General features: G+C 46.0%; 1 protein-coding gene across 2 annotated transcripts in view; it reads right to left on the minus strand.

The window, feature by feature from the left end:
* Positions 1-25,598, minus strand: part of LOC141073820 (major histocompatibility complex class I-related gene protein-like) — a 101,851-nt gene extending 76,253 nt beyond the window's left edge. The window contains exons 1-2 of one of the 2 annotated variants that reach the window (XM_073561274.1): positions 25,531-25,598; positions 25,354-25,412 (exon numbers count right to left, since the gene is read on the minus strand). In XM_073561274.1, the coding sequence (XP_073417375.1) occupies positions 25,354-25,411 (58 nt within the window). In that variant the 5' untranslated portion in view covers position 25,412; positions 25,531-25,598. Of the gene's footprint in view, positions 1-25,353; positions 25,511-25,530 lie in introns of those variants that run through there. The other variant, XM_073561275.1, reaches the window with a different exon arrangement.
* Between the last annotated feature and the right edge of the window lie 380 nt (positions 25,599-25,978).

Genomic DNA, 25,978 nt, shown 5'->3' on the forward strand with positions numbered 1-25,978 from the left:
TCTGGTTAGTGTAATCCTATACACTTCTGCCGCACATCATCTTGGGTGGGGGAGGGAACAGATAAGCGTAAGTCATGAGCATAGCAAGGCACGTGATCCCAGTGTCTCCACCTTCCAGGGTAATCTGTAAGCATGAGGGATAGGGAAGGGTTCTCTAGAAAACCTGCAACAGTACTTTACATTATCTCTGGCCTTACCTTTTTGGATCCAATATGGCTGGGCAACTGCAGCGACTCAGCTTGGAGGTGGCAGACTTTGCAGTGTCCATACACTTCAGGTTAAGGGCACCTGGCTCCCAGGCAACCCCTGATGGAACCCAAGATTGCTCTTCTGGATAGGTTTTCTGGGGGGTCGAGATCAGTTCGTTGTTTTCAGAGAGACCTGTAAACCAAGCCTGGGCATTTTTTCTTCTTTTTGACTTTCAGTCGCTTCGGATGGTTGAAGAATTTTTTCAGGCTCTCAGTCATATCTATAACCACCGCAATCCCGTCTCTCTGGCCAAGTCTAAATTACATCCGCTCTGAGTTCCATAGGTGGTCTACGGGTACTACGTGGAATGACCCCACACTCGGTAGTCAGTTCTGTTTAAGGGCTTTCTGAGAGAGTAAAGTATGCCTTTGTCCTGTACGAGACTCCAGTTTTCCCGGAGGCTGCCTGTGGAGTCACAGGGGGAGGGGAGTCAGCGGACATCCCGGTCCGCTAGCTGAAACCGCATGGACCAAGAATCGTCCCGCTGAACTCCTGCTCTCCTTTTAACGCTACTCAGACAAAACTAGGTGAGGATAAAACAGTGCGGCAATTGTTTATTGAACCACAAAACAGTCATATAGCATGTAGAACAGTCCCTTTCCTGGCTTTCTCCAAATGTGTCCATGGTTCAGCGATGGTCAACAGAGCAGATCTGTATTCTTTCAGCTGAGACCGTGGTCCCCTAAGCTGGTATCCTGTAGAATGACAAATCTGTGTTCCTCACGATGGATACATGATATCCAGGGTGCTATCCTGTCTCTGGTCCTTTGGAAGTCTGGATGTCTCGACTGAATATCTGCCTCATTATACAAAGGCATATGACCTCTTTTTGTAGTTAACAAGTGTCCTTCATTCAGTATTTTCAGGTAAAGGGGAAGAATGCTGATAAGACAAACTTGCATTATTTGATTATGCAATCTATTTGCATAGTTTTCCTCCTCTATTTTTCAAGTCAACAAACTGGCTGGCCTGGACAATGTGTAATCAGCATATCAGAAAATATTACTAGTCATCCAGTATAAGAGCACAATATGTTACAACAAATTGTCAACTTACAATCAATATTACAGGCTTACATAAGCAAAAGTCTGTTTTCTTGACCAACCAGAAAGAAACACATATGTTCAAAAGTCAACATACAGTCATGGCCAAAAGTATTGACACCCCTGCAATTCTGTCAGATAATACTCAGTTTCTTCCTGAAAATGATTGCAAACACAAATTCTTTGGTATTATTATCTTCATTTAATTTGTCTTAAATGAAAAAACACAAAAAGAATTGTCTTAAAGCCAAATTGAATATAATTCCACACCAAACATAAAAAAGAGGGTGGACAAAAGTATTGGCACTGTTCGAAAAATCATGTGATGCTTCTCTAATTTGTGTAATTAACAGCACCAGTAACTTACCTGTGGCACCTAACAGGTGTTGGCAATAACTAAATCACACTTGCAGCCAGTTAACATGGATTAAAGTTGACTCAACCTCTGTCCTGTGTCCTTGTGTGTACCACATTGAGCATGGAGAAAAGAAAGAAGACCAAAGAACTGTCTGAGGACTTGAGAATCCAAATTGTGAGGAAGCATGAGCAATCTCAAGGCTACAAGTCCATCTCCAAAGACCTGAATGTTCCTGTGTCTACCGTGCGCAGTGTCATCAAGAAGTTTAAAGCCCATGGCACTGTGGCTAACCTCCCTAGATGTGGCCGGAAAAGAAAAATTGACAAGAGATTTCAACACAAGATTGTGCGGATGTTGGATAAAGAACCTCCACTAACATCCAAACAAGTTCAAGCTGCCCTGCAGTCCGAGGGTACAACGGTGTCAACCCGTACTATCCGTCGGCATCTGAATGAAAAGGGACTGTATGGTAGGAGACCCAGGAAGACTCCACTTCTTACCCCGAGACATAAAAAAGCCAGGCTGGAGTTTGCCAAAACTTACCTGAAAAAGCCTAAAACATTTTGGAAGAATGTTCTCTGGTCAGATGAGACAAAAGTAGAACTTTTAGGGCAAAAGCATCAACATAGAGTTTACAGGAGAAAAAAGAGGCATTCAAAGAAAAGTACACGGTCCCTACAGTCAAATATGGCGGAGGTTCAGCATAATTTAGAGCCCAGTGTGAGAAAGCTGGGTCTACCTCAGAGGTCATGGGTCTTCCAGCAGGACAATAACCCAAAACACACTTCAAAAAGCACTAGAAAATGGTTTGAGAGAAAGCACTGGAGACTTCTAAGGTGGCCAGCAATGAGTCCAGACCTGAATCCCATAGAACACCTGTGGAGAGATCTAAAAATGGCAGTTTGGAGAAGGCACCCTTCAAATATCAGGGACCTGGAGTAGTTTGCCAATGAAGAATGGTCTAAAATTCCAGCAGAGCATTGTAAGAAACTCATTGATGGTTACCGGAAGCGGTTGGTCGCAGTTATTTTGGCTAAAGGTTGTGCAATCAAGTATTAGGCTGAGGGTGCCAATACTTTTGTCAGGCCCATTTTTGGAGTTTTGTGTGAAATGATCAATGTTTTGCTTTTTGCTTCATTCTCTTTTGTGTTTTTTCATTTAAGACAAATTAAATGAAGATAATAATACCAAAGAATTTGTGTTTGCAATCATTTTCAGGAAGAAACTGAGTATTATCTGACAGAATTGCAGGGGTGTCAATACTTTTGGCCATGACTGTATAGGTAACAGTTTATTCTTACTGGCTTTCAAAAATTAGACATCTGGTTAATTAAAATACAATGCTGTGTCTCCACACTGCCATGTCTCTGGTTATCCATGTGGATCGCCGTCTTCATTATTATTATTATTATTATTATTATTTATTGTTCTAGCGCCATTTATTCCATGGCGCTTTACATGTGAGGAGCGGTATACATAAAAACAAGTACAATAATCTTAAACAATACAAGTCATAACTGGTACAGGAGGAGAGAGGACCCTGCCCGCGAGGGCTCACAATCTTCAAGGGATGGGTGATAATACAGTAGGAGAGGGTAGAGCTGGTCGTGCAGCGGTTTGGTCGATCGGTGGTTACTGCAGGTTATAGGCTTGTCGGAAGAGGTGGGTCTTCAGGCTCTTTTTGAAGGTTTCGATGGTAGGTGAGAGTCTGATATGTTGTGGTAGAGAGTTCCAGAGTAGGGGTGATGCGCGAGAGAAATCTTGTATGCGATTGTGGGAAGAGGAGATAAGACGGGAGTAGAGAAGGAGATCTTGTGAGGATCGGAGGTTGCGTGCAGGAAAGTACCGGGAGACGAGGTCACAGATGTATGGAGGAGACAAGTTGTGGATGGCTTTGTATGTCATGGTTAGGGTTTTGTAATGGAGTCTCTGGGCAATTGGGAGCCAGTGAAGGGATTGACAGAGGGGAGAAGCTGGGGAATAGCGGGGGGACAGGTGGATTAGTCGGGCAGCAGAGTTTAGAATAGATTGGAGGGGTGCGAGAGTGTTTGAGGGGAGGCCACAGAGCATGAGGTTGCAGTAGTCAAGGCGAGAGATGATGAGGGCATGGACTAGGGTTTTTGCAGATTCTTGGGTGAGGAATGAACGGATGCGTGAAATATTTTTGAGTTGAAGTCGGCAGGAAGTGGAAAGGGTTTGGATATGTGGTTTGAAGGAGAGATCAGCGTCAAGGATTACTCCGAGGCAGCGAGCTTGTGGGACTGGGGAGAGTGGGCAGTCATTTACTGTAATTGATAGGTTCGTAGGGGGGGTCACGTGAGATGGGGGAAAGATGATGAATTCTGTTTTGTCCATGTTGAGTTTCAGATATCTAGTGGAGAAGAAGGATGAAATAGTGGACAGACATTGAGGGATTCTGGTTAGTAGGGAGGTGATATCTGGTCCAGAGATGTAGATCTGTGTGTCATCAGCATAAAGATGATACTGAAAGCCATGAGATTCTATGAGCTGTCCCAGGCCAAAGGTGTAAATAGAGAACAGCAGGGGCCCAAGGACTGAACCTTGTGGGACTCCGACAGATAGGGGGCGAGGTGAGGAGGTGGTGTGTGAGTGGGAGACGCTGAATGTCCGGTCTGTTAGGTATGATGAGATCCAGGAGAGGGCCAAGTCTGTGATGCCGAGGGATGAGAGGGTCTGTAATAATAGGGAATGGTCCACTGTGTCAAAGGCAGCCGACAGGTCCAGGAGGAGGAGGACAGAATAGTGTCGCTTGCTCTTGGCAGTTAAGAGGTCATTGGTGACCTTAGTAAGGGCAGTTTCAGTGGAGTGGTGTGACCGGAAGCCAGATTGTAAGCGGTCGAAGAGGGAGCAAGAAGAGAGATGGGAGGACAGTTCAAGGTAGACGTGTTGTTCCAGTAGCTTGGAGGCGTATGGGAGAAGTGATATAGGGCGATAGCTAGATACAGAGGATGGGTCAAGAGAGGGCTTTTTGAGGATAGGTGTGATGGAGGCATGTTTAAAGCTTGAGGGGAAAACACCAGTTGTTAGTGATAGGTTGAAGAGATGGGTTAGGGTTGGGATGAAGACTGTGGTGAGGTTTGGGATGAAGTGGGATGGGATCGGGTCGAGTGCACAGGTGGTGAGATGTGATCTTGAGAGTAGAGTGGAGAGTCGATCTTCTGTAATGGTGGAGAAGTTGGTTTTGAAGGTGGAGGGCTGGGAAGTCGGGAGGAAGGGCTCTGGGGGTTGTTGACCAAAACTGTCCCTGATGTTATCAATTTTCTGCTTGAAAAATGAGGCAAAGTCTTCAGCTGAGATGAGTGGGGAGGGAGGAGGTGCTGGGGGGCGGAGGAGAGAATTGAAGGTGTTGAATAACTGTTTAGGGTTGTGAGACAGGGAGGATATGAGAGATGAGAAGTAGGTTTGTTTAGCTGTGGCGAGTGTGGTCTTGAAAGTAGTGAGGGACTGTTTGAATGCGATGAAGTGCTCGTTGGAGTGGGATCTTTTCCATCTGCGCTCAGCAGCCCTGGAAGCTCGCCTCAGCTCTTTGGTCAGGCTGGTGTGCCAGGGCTGTCTGTTGATTTTGCGAGTTTTGGTATGTGTAAGTGGGGCAGCGGATTCCAAAGCTACAGCTATTGTGGTGTTATATAGAGCGGCAGCGGCATCCGCATTGTGTAAGGAACTTATATCTGTAAGAGGGAGGAGGGATTCAGAGAATGAGTGTAGGTCAAGGTGTTTAAGATTCCTGCGAGGGTGTGAAAGTTTGTGGGGTGGGGATTGTAGACATGGAGTGAAGAGGGAAGAGAATGTGAGCAGGTTGTGGTCAGAGAGAGGAAGAGGTGAGTTAGAGAGGTTAGATAGGGAGCAGAGGCGGGTGAAGATGAGGTCCAGTGTGTGGCCATCTTTGTGGGTGGCTGTAGAAGACCATTGAGTGAGGCCGAAGGAGGAAGTGAGAGATAGAAGTTTAGTGGCAGCTGAGAGGGAAGTGTCAATGGGGATGTTGAAGTCGCCCATGATGATAGTAGGGATGTCCGCGGAAAGGAAATGAAGTAACCAGGTGGTGAAGTGGTCAAAGAAGGTGGTGGCTGGCCCTGGGGGGCGGTAGATGACAGCCAGTTGGAGGTTGGAGGGGGAGTAGATGCGCACAGAGTGCACCTCAAAGGAAGGGAGGGTAACAGAGGGTGGCAGTGGGATTGGGGTGAAGGAGCAGGTATCTGACAGGAGAAAACCAACTCCTCCACCATGTTTGCTGCTGGGGCGGGGGGTGTGAGAAAGGTGGAAGCCGCCATACGAAAGTGCAGCAGGAGAGGCTGTGTCAGAAGGGGTGAGCCAGGTTTCGGTGATGGCGAGGAAGGAAAGTTTGGTAGTAACAAAAAGATCATGGATGTAGGAAAGCTTGTTGCAGACAGAGCGAGCGTTCCACAGAGCTCCTGTTAGTGGGACTGGGGAAGCGGGGGCTGGGTGAATGGGTATAAGGTTGGAGAGGTTACGGAAGGTTGTGATAGAGTGTGGATGGGAGGTAGAAATGACTGTGGGAATGTGGTGAGGAGGACCAGGATTTGGAGAGATATCACCAGCAGTGAGAAGGAGCAGAGAAAGTGTTAGCAGGTGGGAGCAGGAGAGGGCATGAGGGGGCTGTCTGTGTTTGGAGACAGAGGATTGTATGTTAAGGAACAGTTTTGAGGCGGAGGTGAGGTGGATGGGGAGGATTGAAGAAGAGATGAACAGTTCCTTACTAGGAGTAGGGATTAGGGGAATTAGCAGAAAGTGAAGGATTATTGGGGTGAAAGTGAAAACAAACAGAAACATTGTTTACAGTGACTGTGTCCAGTTACCTTCAGTTCCCTTCTGGTTCAATTCTGGTTTTAATTCTTAAATTAATCTTCACACTTCTAGAACACACTTATAGGAATCACAATGCAGACTGAAGTCTATGCAGACTTGTGCTCTGCAATATATGTACAACTAAGTGCAGTCAGGTGTGAAGCAGAGAGGAGTGGTCTCTCAGTGGTCTGTCATTTCATCACAGACATAAAGAAACGCCCCAATTTTCAGGGGAACCGGGGTAAAGGGAACCTAGGGCTGAATCATTTGAGGAACCCATGTAGTTGGGGGAGTAGCTCATGTTATCATTTTATTGGTCCTCCTGCAGTTCAGTGTGAAAAGGGAGTGTACTTTTTCTGTGGTGTGCAAGGTAATTTTGTGGGTACTTGTCCATCCATACATAACCGCAAACAGCTGCCGTAAAACTAAGGAGCCCAGGTTGCGGGGAGGTTAGCAACCCGGGTCTATAAATTTCCTGTGTGGGTAGGTCACAATTCTTTTTACTGGCTGAGATCCATTTTGGCATAAGTAAGATTGTTATTTCAGTCTTTTTGAACAGTGGGTAGGGTTTAATTGCATTGACACCTGGTTTGTCCAGGACCAGGGTCTCAATTCACATAAATTGTCTAAGCCAATACCCATAATCACTGACCCTTGAGTTAGGGGTATTTTACTCAGGTCGTTTGAGAGATACATCTACAGGAAGGAACTATGCAGTTGGAATCAAGCAATTGTCATGTGCTAGAGGGTCTGCCCTCTCCTGTGGTTCTTGGACTACCTTGGCTTACATTGCACAATCTCGTAGTGGACTGGCAGATTTGGAAGGCGGTAAGGTGGAGCGAGTACTGTCAAGGACACTGCTTGAGAACCTGGTTAGCCAGGACTGATACCGGGTCTCTCTGCCAGAATACTTGTCTTACTTTGGGGATGTCTTTTCAGAACAGTGGTGTCAAGAACTCACTCTTCATCATCCATGCATTTTATTGCATGAAATAAGTATTTGATCACTGACCAACCAGCAAGAATTCTAGCTCTCATAGACCTGTGAGTTTTTCTTTCAGAAGCTCTCCTACTCTGCACTCACTTCTATTAATTGAACCTGTTTGAACTCGATACCTGTATAAAAGACACCCATCCACATACACAATAAATCACACTTTAACCTCTCCACCATGGTCATGACCAAAGAGCTGTCTAAGGACACCAGGGACAAAATTGTAGACCTGCAGAATGCTGGAATGGGTTACAGAACAATAGGCAAGCAGCTTGATGAGAAGCCAGCCACTGTTGGTACAATTATTAGAAAATGGAAGAAACACAAGATGACTGTCAATCTTCCACTGTCAGGGGCTTCATGCAAGATCTTGCCACATGGGGTAAGGATGATTCTGAGAAATGTCAGGAATCATCCCAGAACTACATGGGAGAACCTGGTCCGTGACCTGTAGAGAGCTGATACCACAATGTCAAGCATTACTGTTAGTAACACACTACGCCATCATAGATTAAAATCCTACAGGGCACGTAAGGTCCCCCTGCACATGTTCAGGCCCATTTGAAGTTCGCCAATGACCATTTGGATGATCCAGAGGAGGCATGCGAGGACTGTGGCCAGATGAGACAAAAATAGAACTTTTTGGTATCAACTCCACTCGGCGTGTCTGGAGGAAGAACAGTACAACCCCAAGAACAATGTCCCAACCATGAAACATGGTGGGGGAAACATCATACTTTGTGAGTGCTTTTCTGCAAAGGGGACAGGATGACTTCACGGTATTGAAGGGAGGCTGGATGGAGTCAAGTATCACGAGATTTTGGCCAACAACTTCCTTCCCTCAGTAAGAGCATTGAAGATAGGTCATGGCTGGGTCTTCCAGCATGACAATGACCCAAAAAATACATAGCCAGAGCACTTAAGGATTGGCTCCATAGAAGCATTTCAAGGTACTTGAGTGGCCAAGCCAGTCTCCTGACCTTAACCCCAAAGAAAATCTTTAGAGGGATCTAAAACTCAATGTTGCCCAGCGAACAGCCTCAAACCTGGAGAAGATCTGTATGGAGGAGTGGGTCAAAATCCCTGCTGTAGTGTGTGAAAACTTGGTCAAGAGCTACAGGAAACATCTGACCTATGTAATTCCAAACAAAGTTTTCTGTGCCAAATATAATATTCTGATTTTCTATTGTATTAAATACTTATTTCATACAATAACATGCAAATTCATAATGTAAAATCATACAATGTGATTTTCTGGATTTTTTTTTTTAGATTCCGTTGAAGTTGAATTATTCCGTTGATTATAGTTGAAGTGTACATTCTTTGTAGGTGGTTATTTCCCCACTTTTGGACTTTGCTTTAGTAGTAAAATTAGGACAGAAGGGCATTAAGCTACCCTCCTTGTTTATAGTATTTTAAGAATAATAGAGATGATGTTATTAAGGTGCAGTTATTGAAGTATATCTCAGATAAATCAATTCACAGTCACACTGGTTAGCAACATTTCCCTATATATCATGTGAATCTTTGAATTTTACTCACATTCTGACTTCCACTTCCATTTTGAATCTGCTTCATTAGCACTGCAGTAATACACTACAGTCAGATTAGGTCTTTTTTTGTCCCTTTGTGGACTGACATGTGCAGTCTGACCTGACCTCCTACACATATGTTGAAAAATCATAAAATGGCATTCCTTGGCCGATCTCCCTATCTTTTATACTGACTGTAATAGCCCCCTGGATTGGCTGTGCTAGACTATGTGATAGATAATGGCATTATAATGAAGCATGTGCCGCCATGCCTTATGTGGTTATAATGGTCTGGGACTTTTCAGCTGTGTTTAAAATGGCGCTGAGTATATTTTTTTCCTATTCTCACACATTGAATCTCAAATTGTTCGAAATTGTGGAATCTGCATATTCAGGGAAATTCACCCTGAAGTCGAACCCCTGCAGATTGAGTCAGTCATTTCTGTTCGTATCTCTATATAAAGTTGGAATTTCTTAGAAATATACTACAACTCTTCTGGAGTCTATAAAATGTTTCATCAGAAAACATAAAACAAGTGATGTATGTACAGAATGTGATTCCTCTTTTCTCAAAGTGAATCTGGTATTTTTAAAATTTCCAGTATGCTGCAAGTATTTTTTTAAGCAGATGTTAACTCTTATGAAGAATTTTGTAGATGAGCCATTGTTATACTTTGACCCCTTTCAAAAGGATTGAAGATGAAGGTTGCTTTTCCTGAAGATATCTCTACCAATCAGGGCTGGCGTTAAGAGCAGGCAGAGCAGGCAGCAGCCTAGGGCCCCTGCTCCTCCAGGGGCCCCCAGCCAACGGTGTGCCGCTAATACCAGCACACCACGCGGACGTTATGGGGCTCATAAGAGGGACCCGGCGCTGCCCCCCCATTGCGCATTCAACTTATCGGCATCATAGACGCCAATACAGTTGAAAGTGATGGAGGATAGAGCGTCAGATGACGCTCCCTCTCCCGTCATTCCCGCTCTGCTTGTGACATCACATCGTCGTGCGCCACGCTGTGCCGGTAGTGAAGCTGCTGAGACTGAAGCAGAGCCTGCAGCAGCGTGGGAACAAGGAAAGGTGAGTACCGTATTCTTTGTGTGTCTGTATATGTGTGCATGATATGGGCTTCAGAACACTGTGTGTGTATGTGTCTCTGCATTATACTATGTGTGGGGGCGCACTATACTGTGTGTGTGTCTAGGGGCTGCACTATACTGTGTGTGGAGGGCTACATTATACTGTCACACTCTGTGGGGGGCTGCACTATGCTGTGTGTGGCAGGACTGTACTATAATGTGTGTATGTGAGGGGTTGCACTATACTGTGTGGGGGCTGCACCATACTGTGTTTGTGGGCTGCACGATACTGTGTCGCAATGTGTGGGGGGCTTCACTATGCTTATTAGTGATTAGTATTGCAGTATTTGGTCACAGTAAGGTGGCAATATGTGATCTGGTCTTGGTGTGGTGGTATTTGTTCCTTGTATGTACTATTATTCAGCCACTCTAGGATGGTAATATGTGGTCTGGTCATGGTTTGACAGTATTTGTCCCTTGTATGTGGTAGTATTGGTCATTTTATAAAATGTGACATTTTCCCTTAAAGAAAAATTAAGAAAAATTCACCTAAAAATAGTGTTGAATATTTTAAGAAATGTTAAATAGGTTAGAGTAGAGTAGGGCCCTAACAGAACAGTCTACCTTGTCTTGGTGGTGACTTAAAAAAATCTTTTGACTAAAACAAAAGCTGATGACTATGTATGTGATATGGTGTTCAATGGGAACTGTTAATGTGTGATTGGTGAGGACATGGTACAGAAGTGGAGTTTTTCCAATAGTGGGCGGTGGGACTGTGGAAAGTTCAGTGGGTGGAGGCAGAGCTGGGGTGAAGTCTGAGCAGAGTCTCAAGGGGTCCAAAAATGTTTCCAGTATGGGGAAATTCCTGGTGGCAGCCCTGATGTCACAGCTCCCCAGCTCCCCTACTGTACAATGACTGAAAACACCTCTATATACAGTAGATAACACCGGACACATTATTCACATTAGGTTATATCACAGATCACCTCCTCCTCCTGTACAATGACTGATAACATGTCTATATATGTTGCTATGTTGGCGTCCCTGTGTGGCCCCTCTCCCTTCCTCTGGCTGGGACACCGACATACTCACCACCCCGGCCACGGCGGTTTCTCGTTCCCTACTTCCTTGTTTGTGCATGCCCTACAGTCTTCCTGCCGGCGCGACTAGTGCACGCGCATGCTTCCCTGCTTTTAAAGGGGCATAGCATGTAAGTTGAAGATGCCACCAGCCTATAGCTGGGAGGCATCTGGTATAAAAGACACCCTCCCAAAGAGGGAGGCGCATGTGCAATGTGGTCCCATTAGTGAGTGTTGTGCAACTAGTCTGTAGCCAGGTCCCAGTCACTGTACCTGAACCCCTGGTCCTTGTCTAGCAAGGGCCCAAACCTGAACCCCTGGTCCTTGTGCGGTAAGAGACTGAAACTGAACCCCTTGTTCTTGTGCTGCCAGAACCTGAACATGAATCCCTGGTCCTTGTGTGGCCAGGTCCTAAGCCTGAAACTGCATCTTGCGGTACGAAAATCCAAAGTCGCACCATTCCGTCAGTACTTGAACATGTCGGAGCCTGTTCCAGGATCCAAATCCAGCCCTATCTGTGACTTCATGTCAGTAACTATTCTGTCCAAGGAACAAGAACCTGCGTAGTCTGAGCAGAGTCTATATCCTGTCTTGCTAAGTACACCGAGTCCAGTACGTGTTAGACTACCAGACCCCTGGGGTCAGCAGCTGGTGGCTACCTGCAGCTCAAGTCTGACTCCACCATCAGCAGCTCCAGTGAACACCAGGTAACTACTCCCCTTCCTAGGTAAGGATGGCCCTGTGGCAAAGTGGGTCCATGAACCACACACGCAACCTGTGGGCGTGACAATATACAGTAGATAACACATGATCCACCAATCACAATAGGTGATATCACAGCTCACCTTCTCTTCACAATTTCCTTTGTACTTTTTCATTAGAAGATTCAAAACAAAACATAGGGCCAAAGTCTGTACATTGTTGCTAATGTACATATATTGTTTCCTGAAACAGGAAGTTAGGATCTAAAATAGAACCAGTAGTGAAGTTGAAAATTGCAAGATTTCTAATTATTTTTTTACTACAGATCGTGAAATGGAGAAAAATGTATACTGTATGTAATTTTATTTAATGTAACATAAAAACCTGATTTCTTCAATAGCCCATTTTTTGATGATAGCTTCCCTTTAAGTTGTGCGATCCCAGCTGGGCATCATATATTTCCCTTTCCCCAACGCTGGGAACCACAATCACTTCCATCTTGCTATAGTGTCACATAATGCATCTAAACATTTTTACTTGAACATAATAAGGATACAATGTGTTTCAAATTGAGTTAATTCCTGAAATCATGTAACCAACTCCGTCGGTTATTTAATAGTGAGACATTTGGGATTTTAAAAAAATGCACTTTAATGACGGAGGGTTTGATTGAATGTTGATCAATATAGTAATTGTCAGTTTTCATTGGGTTACTTCTTTTTATGTTTATATTGTTCTTATATAGATACAGCTCTGGCAAAAATTAAGAGACCACTGCAAAATTTTCAGTTTGTCTGATTTTTCTCTTTATAGGTATATTTTTGAGTAAAATGTAAACTGCTCTTTTATTCTATAAAGTACTGACAACATGTCTTCGAATTTCCAAGCACTAAATTTTGTATTTATTTTCAGAAAATGAGAATTGGTCAAAATAACAATAAAATGCAGTGCTTGCCGACCTCAAATAATGCTAAGAAAACAAGTTCATAATCAAACAAACCACACATTCATGATTTTATCACTAAATACAGTTTAAACATTCATTTTCATAAACCTGCAGAAAGACACAATGACCTGCAGGTGGTACCTCAACCGGAGAACATTTTTTGGCCTCTACTTATCAAAACAATTTATTGTATTACCACTCTACATATATAAATACCTGTCTGTGTTCATCAGCTTATGAAATACATTTACATTTGACCAGCTTGCTTTTTTGGAAATTGCCTGTGCCCCCTACCAACCAATGTGTGAAAATTTTGCACGGGCCAAGCTAGTCATATAGAAACAACAAACTCAAGAAAAGTTCAGAAATCAATATTTTGTGGAATAACCATGATTTTTAATCACAGCTTTCATGCGTCTTGGCATGCTTGCCACCAGTCTTTCACACTGCTTTTGGGTGACCCTATGCCACTCCTGGTACAAAAGTTTAAGCAGTTCTTCTTTGTTTGATGGCTTGTGACTATCCATCTTCCTTTTGATTACATTCCAGAGGTTTTCAATGGGGTTCAGGTCTGGAGATTGGGCTGCCCATGACAGGGATTTGATGTGGTGGTCCTTCATCCACACATTAATTGGCCAAGTTGTGTGGCATGACGCATTGCCCTGCTGGAAAAACCAGTCCTCAGAGTTGGGAAACATTGCCTGAGCAGAAGGAATCAACTTTTTTCCAGGATAACCTTTTATGCAGCTTGATTCATATGTCCTTCGCAAAGATTAATCTTTTCAACTCCAGCCTTGCTGAAGCATCCCCAGATCATCACCGATCTTCCACCAAATTTCACAGTGGTGTAGGGGAGTGAAGTATGATATCCACTTTAAGGTCATCTCCCTTTAAGAAGGCCTAATGTATATATGTCATTATTCTTGGTACTGCTACACTTATAGTATAATACTATTGTTTGCTTCATTGGAACTGCCACATCGTATATGTGTTACCATGCTGTACAGATTGTAATATATTGTGTTTTATGTTCTGCATATTTATGTATATATTAGGGTAAGTTGGTGCATCCTGTGGAGTCATTAGAGGAGGACACTATTAGTATAGAGTTCTTAGATATGGGCAAGTGTAGTTCTGTAGTGGACCACTAGATGGGGTATTCTAGTGGGCCTTGTTAGGTATAGTTGATAGGAAGTTCATAGGGGGTTAATTGTAGGAGAAGCTGCTATGGGTTAAGTAAGCATAGGAGATAGGAACAGGTTAGAAGGATGAGGACGCCTAAAGTGTCCACAAGGGCTTTAGGCCCAGGACGAAATAGCAGCTACGAAACGTTCTGTTTAAAGAAAAGTGCACGGTCACAAGAAGACGGCTGCTGGATGAGACCTAAGCACCCCGGGAGTTACGGTGTTTCACAGCAGCAAAGAAAGGAGAGAATTAAGGGTCGCCCTCCCAGGGCTGTGGGGTACTCGGTACTGGGCCGGTGTCAGCGGGATGTGTCACAGCAGCGGTGACCCGGGCCGTGGCCCTGGGCGCCCAATGTAAAAAAGGGGAGATTGAATGGTGGAATGTAGTTAATGGAATAGTTCGTGACGCCACCTCTGGTGTTCGGCAAGTGAGATGTTAAGCCGACGCTGCATGCAGATCCTCTGGGGCTGGTGGTGTGTTGCAGAAAAGATGTAAAATCTCCCCACAGGTGAAGCTGTAGCCCCAGGGCAGTGTAGATGTGGTTGGCACGGGGATGTAGCGGTGCCGGAAGGGTAGGAAGCAGACAAGACACAGCGGGGTGCAGTTTCTGTACCTTTACTTAACAAATGCAGTCCAGGGTCCTGATTACAGATGGTAATGGAGCAGGCTAGCCTGGAAGCAACTCAGGGATTCTCTCTCAGCAGATGGGCTGTGCAGTCTCCTTCCTAGCGCTTATTTGAGTGAAGTACTCCTAGTACTGAGTTACACTGAAGCTCCTCCCAATTCTTCTCTACTAGCACCCCTCGTATGGCAGACAGCTGTAGCGCTATTCCTCTCTTGGCTCACTCCGTGCTGTCGTGCCTCCGAGTCTTAGATAGGGGTAGGGCACTTACAGCCTCCTACTCCTCTGGTGTCTGTTGCAGGATCATTAGCATCCATACAACCGTGGAGACCAGGCTCCAGTTCATGCGCTCTCCCTGGAGATGAGCCTTTCCTCTCTGCTCGATCTCCGCGCTTCTCCCACACGTCTGCACACTTCACCCTCCTCAGACTAACTGACTACTCCTTCCTCTTGGCCCTCAGAGAGCACTCCTCCCCTTAATTCTGGTTCAGAGTCCCCCTTGCTGGCCTGGAGTGGAACTGTGTTGCATGTATAGGTTAACTGCAAGAGAGAACCTTCCTTGCTTCCAGGCATGACATCACCCTCCCTGGAGGAAGGCAATGCCATTGTGGCAGCCAGACTCCTGGGGTGCCACATTCCCCCTAGTGCAAGTCAGCACTCCTGGGCTGATAAAAGAAAACATGAATAACTTATAACAAATATAATTGTAGAAGATTTTGAAAAATGTACAAAAGCCACAAGCTCCAAAAACAGTCCTATGATGACATGTCCAAGCATCAATGTCCATAGCCCTTTCCTGGGCAAATGGTGAACTAATTACAAAGAAAGTTTTTGACCACACACAGTCCTGTGGTTCAGTGTCCATGAAACAAGGTAAAAACTGGAAAATTCAGCGGAAACTCTTACAGGTTACCTGTAGGCACAAAGCTTGAGAACAGTTACATATACATACATATAATTTAAACATTTACACTTATTTATCTATATATGATATCTGATGGGCGGTATACCTTGTGTAACACAGATAGGCCTGCGTAACACTGGTGTGACTGGGGATCCTACTGGTGTAGTGGGTAATGTACTGGATGCACTACTGGTGGTTCTGTGTAGCATGGGGATACTAGATTGTCTAGGGACTCTTAGACTCACCATGGGCATAACAGGTTCACCACTGGCAGGGCGAGGGTTCTCTGGCTCCACTGCTGGTGTGGCATCTGCTGCTTGATTTTCCTGATCTTCAGGATTTTCTTGAGTCACATCTTCCTGTGCTACCAGTTGGGGAAATGTCAACACGGGCACCACTATTGCATCATTTACTTTAGTCCAATTGGCAGGAAACTCTCCAAGTATGGTGCTGACCTTTTCTTCTTCTATGGGTTGGATGTTATCTTGTTCCTCCATTCATTCTCTTAACTGGCCAGGGCATAATTTCAAATGATCCCTTGATACGGCTGCTGAGGTTTCTCCTCCATCTTTACTAATAAGGCACACCTTGGTATTATCAAAATTTGAGGGTAGAACGGTATAGGGTTCAGCTTCCCATTGGTCATCCAATTTATGCAGTCTTCTTTTCCTCTGAGCTAGACTCTTCTCCACACACTCTTGTACTCTTCTGTACTGTTGCTGCCTCTCTGTGTCCCAGTCAGCATCTGGTGACGTTACTTCAGGTGTCAGGACTCCCATGTCCAAATCAATAGGCAGTTTACCAGGCCTCGCTCTCATTAGGTAGGTTGGGGTACAGTTGGTGGAGTTCACTAGAATATGGTTGTAGAGGTCTACCAGATCTGGCAACTTTTCTGGCCACAGATTTCTCTCCTCCAAAGGCAATATCTTCAGTAGGTCAATCACTACCTGGTTCATCTTCTCACACATGCCATTGGTCTGTGGATGATAAGGGGTTGTCCGGATCTTCTTACAACCATACAAGTTACAAAATTCCTGGAACACTTCTACCTCAAAAGCTGATCCTTGATCTGTAAGCACTTGCTCAGGATATCCATGTGGTCTACAGAAGTGCTGTTGGAATGCTCTGGCTGCTGTCCTGGCTGTTTGATCTTTGATAGGCACAACTACCAGGAATCTTGAGTAGTGGTCCACGATGGTAAGAGCATAGATGTAGCCTGACCGGCTTGGAACCAGCTTCACATGGTCCAGGGCTACCAACTCGAGTGGCTGTTTGGTTACTATTGGCTGCAGATTAGCTCTCTGGCTGTTTCGATCCTTTCTGCGCAGGTTATATTGTCCACATTCTCGGCACCACTTTTCAATTGCTTTCCTCATACCAGCCCAGTAGAATCTCTCCCGGAGCAATTCTTCCAACTTCTTCCATCTGAAGTGTCCAGCTCCATTGTGGTATGCTTGCAAGACCATTGATGCCTCTCTCTTTGGGACTACCACCTGCCAGACCAGCTCATGAGTCCGGACATTGATACTCCTCTGACACAGCTTTTCTTCACAAATGAACAGCCGACCTCTTTCCTTCCACAACTGCTGGGTTTCTTCAGGAGCATTTGACTCTGGGCGTGAGTCAGCTTGCGACAGTAGCTCTCTCACCAGGAGGACTGCGGTGTCATCATCCTGAGTTTCTGCCCAGTCATGATGGGGCAATGGATTTAGGGTGACCTCTTTCAAGCCAGACCGTCTGTTTCTCACTCTTTGAGCACGTTGGACCGCAAGTGGCCGGTGGAAGGGAGGTAACTCTATTTCTTCAAGAGCCTCAGGGTCTTCTCCTGCATCTGGCAGATTAGGCATTCTGGACAGCGCATCAGCATTGGCATTCTTGTGCCCCGATCGGTACTTGATGGTGAATTCATAGTTAGACAACCGAGCCATCCATCGCTGCTCCAGTGCACCTAGCTTGGCAGTTTCCAAGTGAGTCAATGGGTTGTTGTCTATGAAGGTAGTGAACTTGGCTGAAGCTAGGTAAGGCCTCTTTCACACTTCAGTTTTTTGTTTCAGTTCAAATCTGCCAAAAAGGCGGAAAAGCGGATCCGTTCCTAACTGATGTGAATGGATGGCACAGGATCCACATTTTGACGGATCCGCAGAATGAAGAATTTTAAAGGAACCGCGAGAGAGAGAGAGAATATTATTTTTCGTCCGCCAGAAAGGATTTCAGGGTTAATTTTCTCCCTGACTTCCTTTCTCTGGGCATGCGCAATGGAAAATGCGGATTCAACACCAAAAAAAACATTACAAGGTCCGTCCAGGCATGCCGGTGGATGAAAAAAATGTGGCGGATCCTCACAAAAACGGATCCAACGGATGCCCATCCGTCAAGATCCGCCATTAATGCAACTCAATGGGGAAAAAAACGGATCCGCAAAAAAAAATGGCGGATCCGTTTTTTTCAAAACCTGGCGAATTTTGACTGGTCAAAAACGGAAGTGTGAAAGAGGCCTAATGCTTGAATCTTTCAGTCACAGCCCAGACTATGGCGAGGAACTCCAGCTTGAAGGAACTATAGTTGTCAGAGTTCCTTTCAGTGGGACGAAGCTTCCTGCTGGCGTAGGAGATCATCCTTTCTTTGCCATTCTGTACCTGCGACAGTACTGCTCCCAGTCCCACGTTGCTGGCATCAGTATACAACACAAAGGGCTTGTCATAATCTGGGTAGGCCAGAACTTCATCTCCTGTGAGAGCCATCTTCAGTTGGGTGAAGGATCTCTCCAACTCCTCAGTCCATTCAAATGAGGAATTCTTCTGTTTCGCTTTCTTAGACTGTCCCACCAGGAGATTTTGCATAGGAGTGGCTATTTCAGTGAAGCCTTTGATGAATCTTCAGTAGTAACCTACCAGTCCAAGAAATTGGCGTACTTGATGGAGATTACTGGGCTTCGGCCAGACCCGGATGACTGTGACTTTGTCCGGATCTGGTACCACACCTTCTGCACTCACCACATGTCCGAGGTACTGTACCTTGGGCTTCAGGAGGTGGCATTTGGAGGGCATCACCTTCAGGCCAAAGTTGGACAAGGCTTCAAACACCTCAGCCAGGTGTTCCAGATGGTCTTCATAAGTCTTGGAGAAAGCAATGACATCATCAAGGTACAACAGGACTGTCTCAAATTTCATGTGTCCCAGGCAGCACTCCATCAGCCGTTGAAATGTTCCTGGGGCGGTGCAGAGCCCGAATGGCATATAGTTGAACTCACAGAGACCCATTGGGAATGCGGTTTTCTCCTTGTCTGCCTCTGCCACGGGAACCTGCCAATACCCACTAGTGAGATCTAAGGTGGAAAAGTAGTTAGCAGTTTTAAGTGCAGCTAATGACTCTTCAATTCTAGGTAATGGGTAGGCATCTTTATGTGTAATGCTGTTAATTTTCCTGTAATCAACACACATTCTCATGGTACCATCCTTTTTCTTTACAAAAACTATTGGAGCTGCCCAGGGGCTACAACTGTCTCTGATAACCCCTGCTTCCTTCATCTCTCTCAACATACCTTTAGCACATTGGTATTGTGTTGGGGGTATAGGCCGGTACCTTTCATTTATGGGTGGATGATCTCCAGTAGGGATATGATGTTGCACCCCTTTTGCCTGCCCAAAATCTAGTGGGTGTTTGCTCATATTCTTGTGTCACTCTGTAAACCCCATTTTTCTGGTATGAAGGTGTAGAGTCAGTCCCCACCTGCAGTTGCTGGCACCACTCCTCTAGCTGCTTTCCAGAGCCATTGTCCTCCACCTGGTCGGATGAGACCAAGGGCTCTGCTGCCTGCATTGCATTATTACTGACAGTGAGCAGCTTAGCAACTGTGGTGTACCGAGGTATTGTGGCCTCCTCCTCCCCTCAATTCAAAAGGCGTACAGGTACTCTCCTTTTACGTACATCAACCACCTCTCTGGCTGTCAGGACAGTGGGCCTGCTATCAGAGTATACTGGCTCTACCAATGCTTGGTAATCTTTCCCTCTGAGACCTATAGCTGCCCGACACCAAATCAACATTTCGCATCTGGGGGGTATTGCAATGGGGAAAGAATCACTCACTCTGACACTACCAATTTCTCCGTCAGAGAGTTCTACCTGTTGTCTTTGCATCAGGGCTCTGATCTCCTTCTGCAGGACTCGTTGTTCACTGGAACCAGCAGTCTCAGCCATCTGTTGCAACAAGACAATAACCTCGGAAAGACAATTTTCAATTACATATGTACCAAGAGTCATCATGGGATTATATTCTCGTCGATCAATATCTACAACTATCAGACCTTGAGATTTTAGTTCTACCCGACCCACTTTAACAGTAATCTCTTTACATCCAATCTGCGGCAAAGACTGACCATTGCTGGCAACTACTGTCAGTTCATCAGTGGGGCCACGGGTAAGTTCAGAATCAACCCAATACCGCTTGTAAAGGATATAGGGCATAGTGGTCACCTGGGAGCCAGTGTCCAGCAAAGCGTTCATGGGGATGCCATCAATCACCACAGGGAGATTCGGTCTCCCTCCAACATACTTGGCTCTCCAGTTCCTTGGGCCTTGTGATCCTATTCCTGGGGGTTGGCCCTCTGCCCCAGGGGTTTCTCGTTTAAAGGACAGAATCTTGCAAGATGACCTGCCTTGTAGCAGCGACGACAGATGGGACGTCCGTCCTGGTCATAGCGGTCGTTGTTCCTCCCTCGGAGTGGCGGGGCTCTCCTCTTCCGGAGCCACGGGACATCCTCTGGACTGGAAGCAAGCTGGATCTTCTTTTTGGAGGACACCTGCAGGGACTGCACAGTTTTAGTAAGTGCAGCCATACCTTTGGTCAACTCCTGGACCTGGAGATGCAGCTCTTCAGTTGGATCTTTATCCAGAGTCTGTGCATCAGCCTCCACAGGGATGGAAGGGAAAGATGTTGCTTCCTGGTGGTAGGTGATCGCTGGGCGCCTAGGGGGCGCTGGACGGCTGTCAGTTGATTCCTGCAGTACCCGAATAGCCCTGTCCTTAAAATCAGCAAAGTCCAGGTCAGGGTCTTGTAGGGTTATGATGCGCAGCTGTGCTCTGTGGGTACTGGTTAGGAGTCCTTCAATGAACTGTTCCTTTAACAGCTTGTCTTCCTCCTTCACACTGTCAGGATCAACTTGCTTAACTGCTCGCAGCGCCTCCTGCAGGTTAAGAGCATTATCCCTTATACTGTCCTGCACTTTCTGTTTACACCCAAAGAACCTCATCTTGATCTCAGCTGCGGTGCGAGTGTCAAAGGTGCTTTTTAGCTTGGCCAAAATCTTTTTAACAGTCTCCTTGTCAGTGTCCTGCCAGGCTTTCACTTCTCTCTGCACTGTACCTGTTAGCTGCCCAATCAAGATGTTCACTTTCTGACTCTCGGACAGGGGGTATACTTCAAACAAACTGCACAGTCTCTCTTTAAATTCACTCAGGGTATGTGACTCACCCGAGTACTGCGGTAGCCAGGCCGCTCCCGGTATGTAGGGCATGGACAGCGGCATTATGGGGACCGCTGCGGTGGGCGCTACTCCTTGCGGTGCGGAGGGGTTAGCGGCGGCGTCCGCCGCTGCATTGCTGTGTGGCGCGGACATTCTCTTACCCCCCTATTTAACGTTAGCCAGGGCCGGGGGTTGGGTGAGCTTACCGGCGGCCTCTTCGCAGGCCCGACGCTCCGGACTGTAGGCCTCAGCTCCTCCCACTTCTCACGCGCTTTTTCCTCTTCCCGCGCAGGACTTTACTGCTTCGCGCTCTCTGGTAGGCTCCTTCCACGAAGGCCTGCCCCTTTTCTTCCCGCGCGCGCCAATCAGCGGGATAATGGCGGTGATGGCGCCAATTTCACACACAGTCTATAGCACACAACAGTCTCTGGCACACAGGACCCGGGGGGTACCGGGCTCCGTAATCCTGTTCGTGACGCCGAAATTGGGTCGCCCTCCCAGGGCTGTGGGGTACTCGGTACCGGGCCGGTGTCAGCGGGATGTGTCACAGCAGCGGTGACCCGGTCTGTGGCCCTGGGCGCCAAATGTAAAAAAGGGGAGATTGAATGGTGGAATGTAGTTAATGGAATAGTTCGTGATGCCACCTGTGGTGTTCGGCAAGTGAGATGTTAGGCCTACGCTGCATGCAGATCCTCTGGGGCTGGTGGTGTGTTGCAGCCAAGATGGTGAAGCTCCCCACAGGTGGAGCTGTAGCCCCAGGGCAGTGTAGATGTGGTTGGCACGGGGATGTAGCAGTGCCGGAAGGGTAGGAAGCAGACAAGACACAGCGGGGTGCAGTTTCTGTACCTTTACTTGACAAATGCAGTCCAGGGTCCTGATTACAGATGTAACGGAGCAGGCTAGCCTGGAAGCAACTCAGGGATTCTCTCTCAGCAGATGGGCTGTGCAGTCTCCTTCCTAGCAATTATTTGAGTGAAGTACTCCTAGTACTGAGTTACACTGAAGTTCCTCTCAATTCTCTTCTACTCTCACTCCTCGTATGGCAGACAGCTGTAGCCGCTATTCCTCTCTTGGCTCACTCCGTGCTGTTGTGCCTCCGAGTCTTAGATGGGGGTAGGGCATTTACAGCCTCCTACTCCTCTGGTGTCTGTTGCAGGATCATTCGCATCCATACAACCGTGGAGACCAGGCTCCAGTTCATGCGCTCTCCCTGGAGATGAGCCTTTCCTCTCTGCTCGATCTCCGCGCTTCTCCCACACGTCTGCACACTTCACCTTCCTCAGACTAACTGACCACTCCTTCCTCTTGGCCCTCAGAGAGCACTCCTCCCCTTAATTCCGGTTCAGAGTCCCCCTTGCTGGCCTGGAGTGGAACTGTGTTGCATGTATAGGTTAACTGCGAGAGAGACCCTTCCTTGCTTCCAGGCATGACACCACCTTCCCTGGAGAAAGGCAATGCCATTGTGGCGGCCATACTCCTGGGGGCACCACATTTACGTGGTCCAAGAGTCGTTCAGGGCACAGAAGATTCACAATGTGGCAGATCTTAAATAGGGCAGAAGCTTGTAAGTCCGGGATGTAACGGATGAACGGGATCCCCTATGTCCTGAGGTCCTACAGAAGCGATGCTGCGGTAGTGCCTAGGATGCTACTACCCCGTAATGTGCATGAGGACAAAGAAAGCAGGAAAGGGAAAGTGCAGGAGGAGTGCTGTGGGAACTGTAATGTTACTGATGTGCCCGGGACCATTGAAGAGAAAAGTAAAATCGTTTGTTTGGCATCTGAATCGGTATCTGTGTCCATTCTTTCAACCTTATGCACCGACACCGAGTGTACAGGAGCTGTGCCGCACAGCAGTGGAATCCCTGGCAGTGAGCCAGGTATGCCGGTAGAAGCTGACAATTTTTCTGTGGGAATAGGCCAGGACACCAAGGCCCTGGTGTCCTCGGCTATGACTACCGTCCTAGCCCCTTCTTATAGTAGGTACAAGACACTGTGGCTTGTACACCTCTCCAGGTCTCCGTCTAACCATTAGAAGACCAAGTGTTGGGCAAAGCTGAAAATTAGACACATCAGAGAAGATTACCTTACTCCAGTCCTCTATGGTCCAATCCTTCTAATAATAATAATAATAATCTTTATTTATATAGCACCAACATATTCTGCAGCGATTTACAATTTAACAATTTATGGTCTTTGGCAAACATCAGCCTAGCTCTCCTATGCTTCTCATTGATACAAAGAGAAGGCTGGTAGTGCAATAAGAGACTGCGCTGCTGTGGTAGAATTCAAGGTATCTTTATTGCCAACGCGTTTCCTGAGCCAGTCCCAGCTCACTTCATCAGGGCATCAAGTGCTCACGCTATCCCTCTGCTAGTAAAGCCAGATTTGAGCCCTTCTTTTCCTAACTCAAGACTTTACTTTTCAACTCCTTTGGCATGGTTAAAAGTTATTTTTTCATTCCTATTATTTTTGGAATATTACTAGCACTTGTTTTGCCATCCAGCTTGTCCTATTGCAACAGGATTGTGAACACTACGGCAGGGTTTTTATGCTTTCCTTCGTTAAATAAGATTTGGTTCAGGTATAATCACCTAATCAGAAGCACATTAAGTAGAATGAGGTGTACTCTGCTTGGAATTCAACTGACTTTGGAATGGAATGGCTGTCAGACATGTAGAGAAGCTGATTTTTGTAAAACTGTGCAATGACTGCTTAATTTTTGCCAGAGCTGTATATATAGTATACTTTAGGGATTCTTTGTTATATATTTAATTTGAAATGTTATGTTGCATAGTGGTTTCTCATTTTTTGGCCATTATTAATGTTTGAAAGAATGGTGTCAGATCACATATCATCGCAGCTATGACAGAGAACATTGCAGCTATGATAGAAAGTTGTCAGAACATGCTGAGCATCACAGCTGTTAGATTTGTGCCATAACATGCAGAGAATCACAACTATGATAACTTGCTAATATATTGGTATGGAATGGAATGGCTGTCAGAGAAGTAGAGAAGCTGATTTTTATAAAACTGTGCAGTAGTCTCTTAATTTTTCCCAGAGCTGTATTGTTCAGACGGTTTTTAAGTGTTTCATCCCCTTGTAGCCTCGTGTTCATTAATTATGCTGATTTCATGACTCATTTGACCTCCACTATATAAATCAGGGGCGTGACTACTGTGGTCGCAGCGGTTGCAGCTGCAACGGGGCCCGTAGTGCTTAGGGGCCCGATCGCGGAGCTGCAGCCTATCATTGGCTGTGCAGCTCCGTGCTTTGATTGGCTGCCAGGCTGCAATTGGCCTGACGCGATGGCTGCTCTGTGCTCACAGGACCTGTGATGAGGTTACAGGACCTGTGATGCGGTCACAGGAGGGAAGGAGTCAGGGGTCACATGATCAGGAGCCTCCGTGTATGCAGGACTCTGCTGTGCTGGTTGTCATGGTGCTGGATGAGGGTAAGTTTGTGTGGGGTCAGGAGGGGTTTACAGGGTGGATGTAGCAGAGCTGTGTGTGTACGAGAGGTGTATGGAGCGGAGCCGAGTGTGTGCGAGGTGTAAGGAGTGGAGCTGTGTGTGTACGAGGTGAGCGGAGCCACGCGTGTGCGCGAGGTGGACGGAGCGGAGCCACGTGTGTGTACGAGATGGGCGGAGCAGAGCCATGCGTGTACGGAGCGGAGATGTGCATGTATTTTAGCATGGGGGCCCATTTGAAAGTTCGCACTGGGGCCCATAACTTTGTAGTTACGCCACTGATATAAGTGACTGTATATGTTGCTATTTGTATTTGTTGCTATTTGTACCTAAGGAAGGAAACAGACCGGTTCCCAAACACTTTTGTGCTTTCTTTCATGCAATAGTTCCTTTTTTTGTTTTATCCATGGTGGCACCAATATAGAATGGCACGCAGGTGAGTATAGGCTGTTTTTATGTTACAAGGGGGAACATAGTAAATAAGAAGGGGTGGTCTGAGTTGTTCCTTTAAACCCTGTGGATTACTAGAATTACACAAATGGGTTGCGGGAGGGCCGTCAGTATGTCCTTCCCTGCCTGCCGTCAGTATGTCCTTCCCTGCCTGACTGCTTAGATATCGTAGTCATTATGACCCCACTCCATCTCCTCTGACCAATTAGGTGTTGGATATTATTTCAACATCAGTCAGATGTAGCAGGCAGCTTCAGGCCTCAGTGATTAATCTGTTACAAGACGCAGCAGCAGAGTCCTGGACAATCAGTTTATGTTTATATGAAATCTTATATCTTTATATTAACACAAAGCACAAAAGCGACATAGAAACCAGTGCTGACAAAAGCAAAATGATAGAAGGCAAAGTAAATATAATAGTATCATAAATAATAATATAATAAACCCTACACACTCACCAGAATACACTCCAGACACGGCCAGAAGTATCAGGGAGAGGGCGGACATCTTATACATCCTGTGTTTGGTTTATGGAAGAAAACAGAAACTTTGAAAATGGAGAAGTATAAAATGAAACAGCCAAGCAGCTCAAAAAGGCGTGAGCAGTGCTCTGATTGGGTGGCTGTCAGACTTACTGCAATGCAAAGAAAGTGATCAGCAGCTTCCAGGATAGACGAGAACGAAAGGGAAAATATGAGAAATAAAAGACCTCGAGCGCTCATTTATGTGAAGGGAGGGGGGTAAAACTGCAGCAAAACTCATACAAATTAACTTCAAATTAACTTCAGATGGTTTTTATACTCATTGAGGTTTATGATTGAAAATATGAAACATCTAGAACAACACTGACACTGACCATGAGTATAATGTGTGTCATAATCTATCATCTGTAAATGTTTGTAATATTTTAGACATTTTACTATACACAGTATGGACATGGCAATATTTGACCTTCAATCAAACAGAATGACATACAATGCCAAAATAATAGCACTATACAGTGAGATAATATAGCCGGTACACAAATAATGGTGCTATAAGATGCTCAAATTGCAAGGTAAATCATGATTATGTGGCGCCCCT

This window comes from Dendrobates tinctorius, unplaced genomic scaffold (genome assembly GCF_039654945.1).
Source record: "Dendrobates tinctorius isolate UK_male_01 unplaced genomic scaffold, ASM3965494v1 ptg000315l, whole genome shotgun sequence".
NCBI classification, from domain to species: Eukaryota; Metazoa; Chordata; class Amphibia; order Anura; family Dendrobatidae; genus Dendrobates; species Dendrobates tinctorius.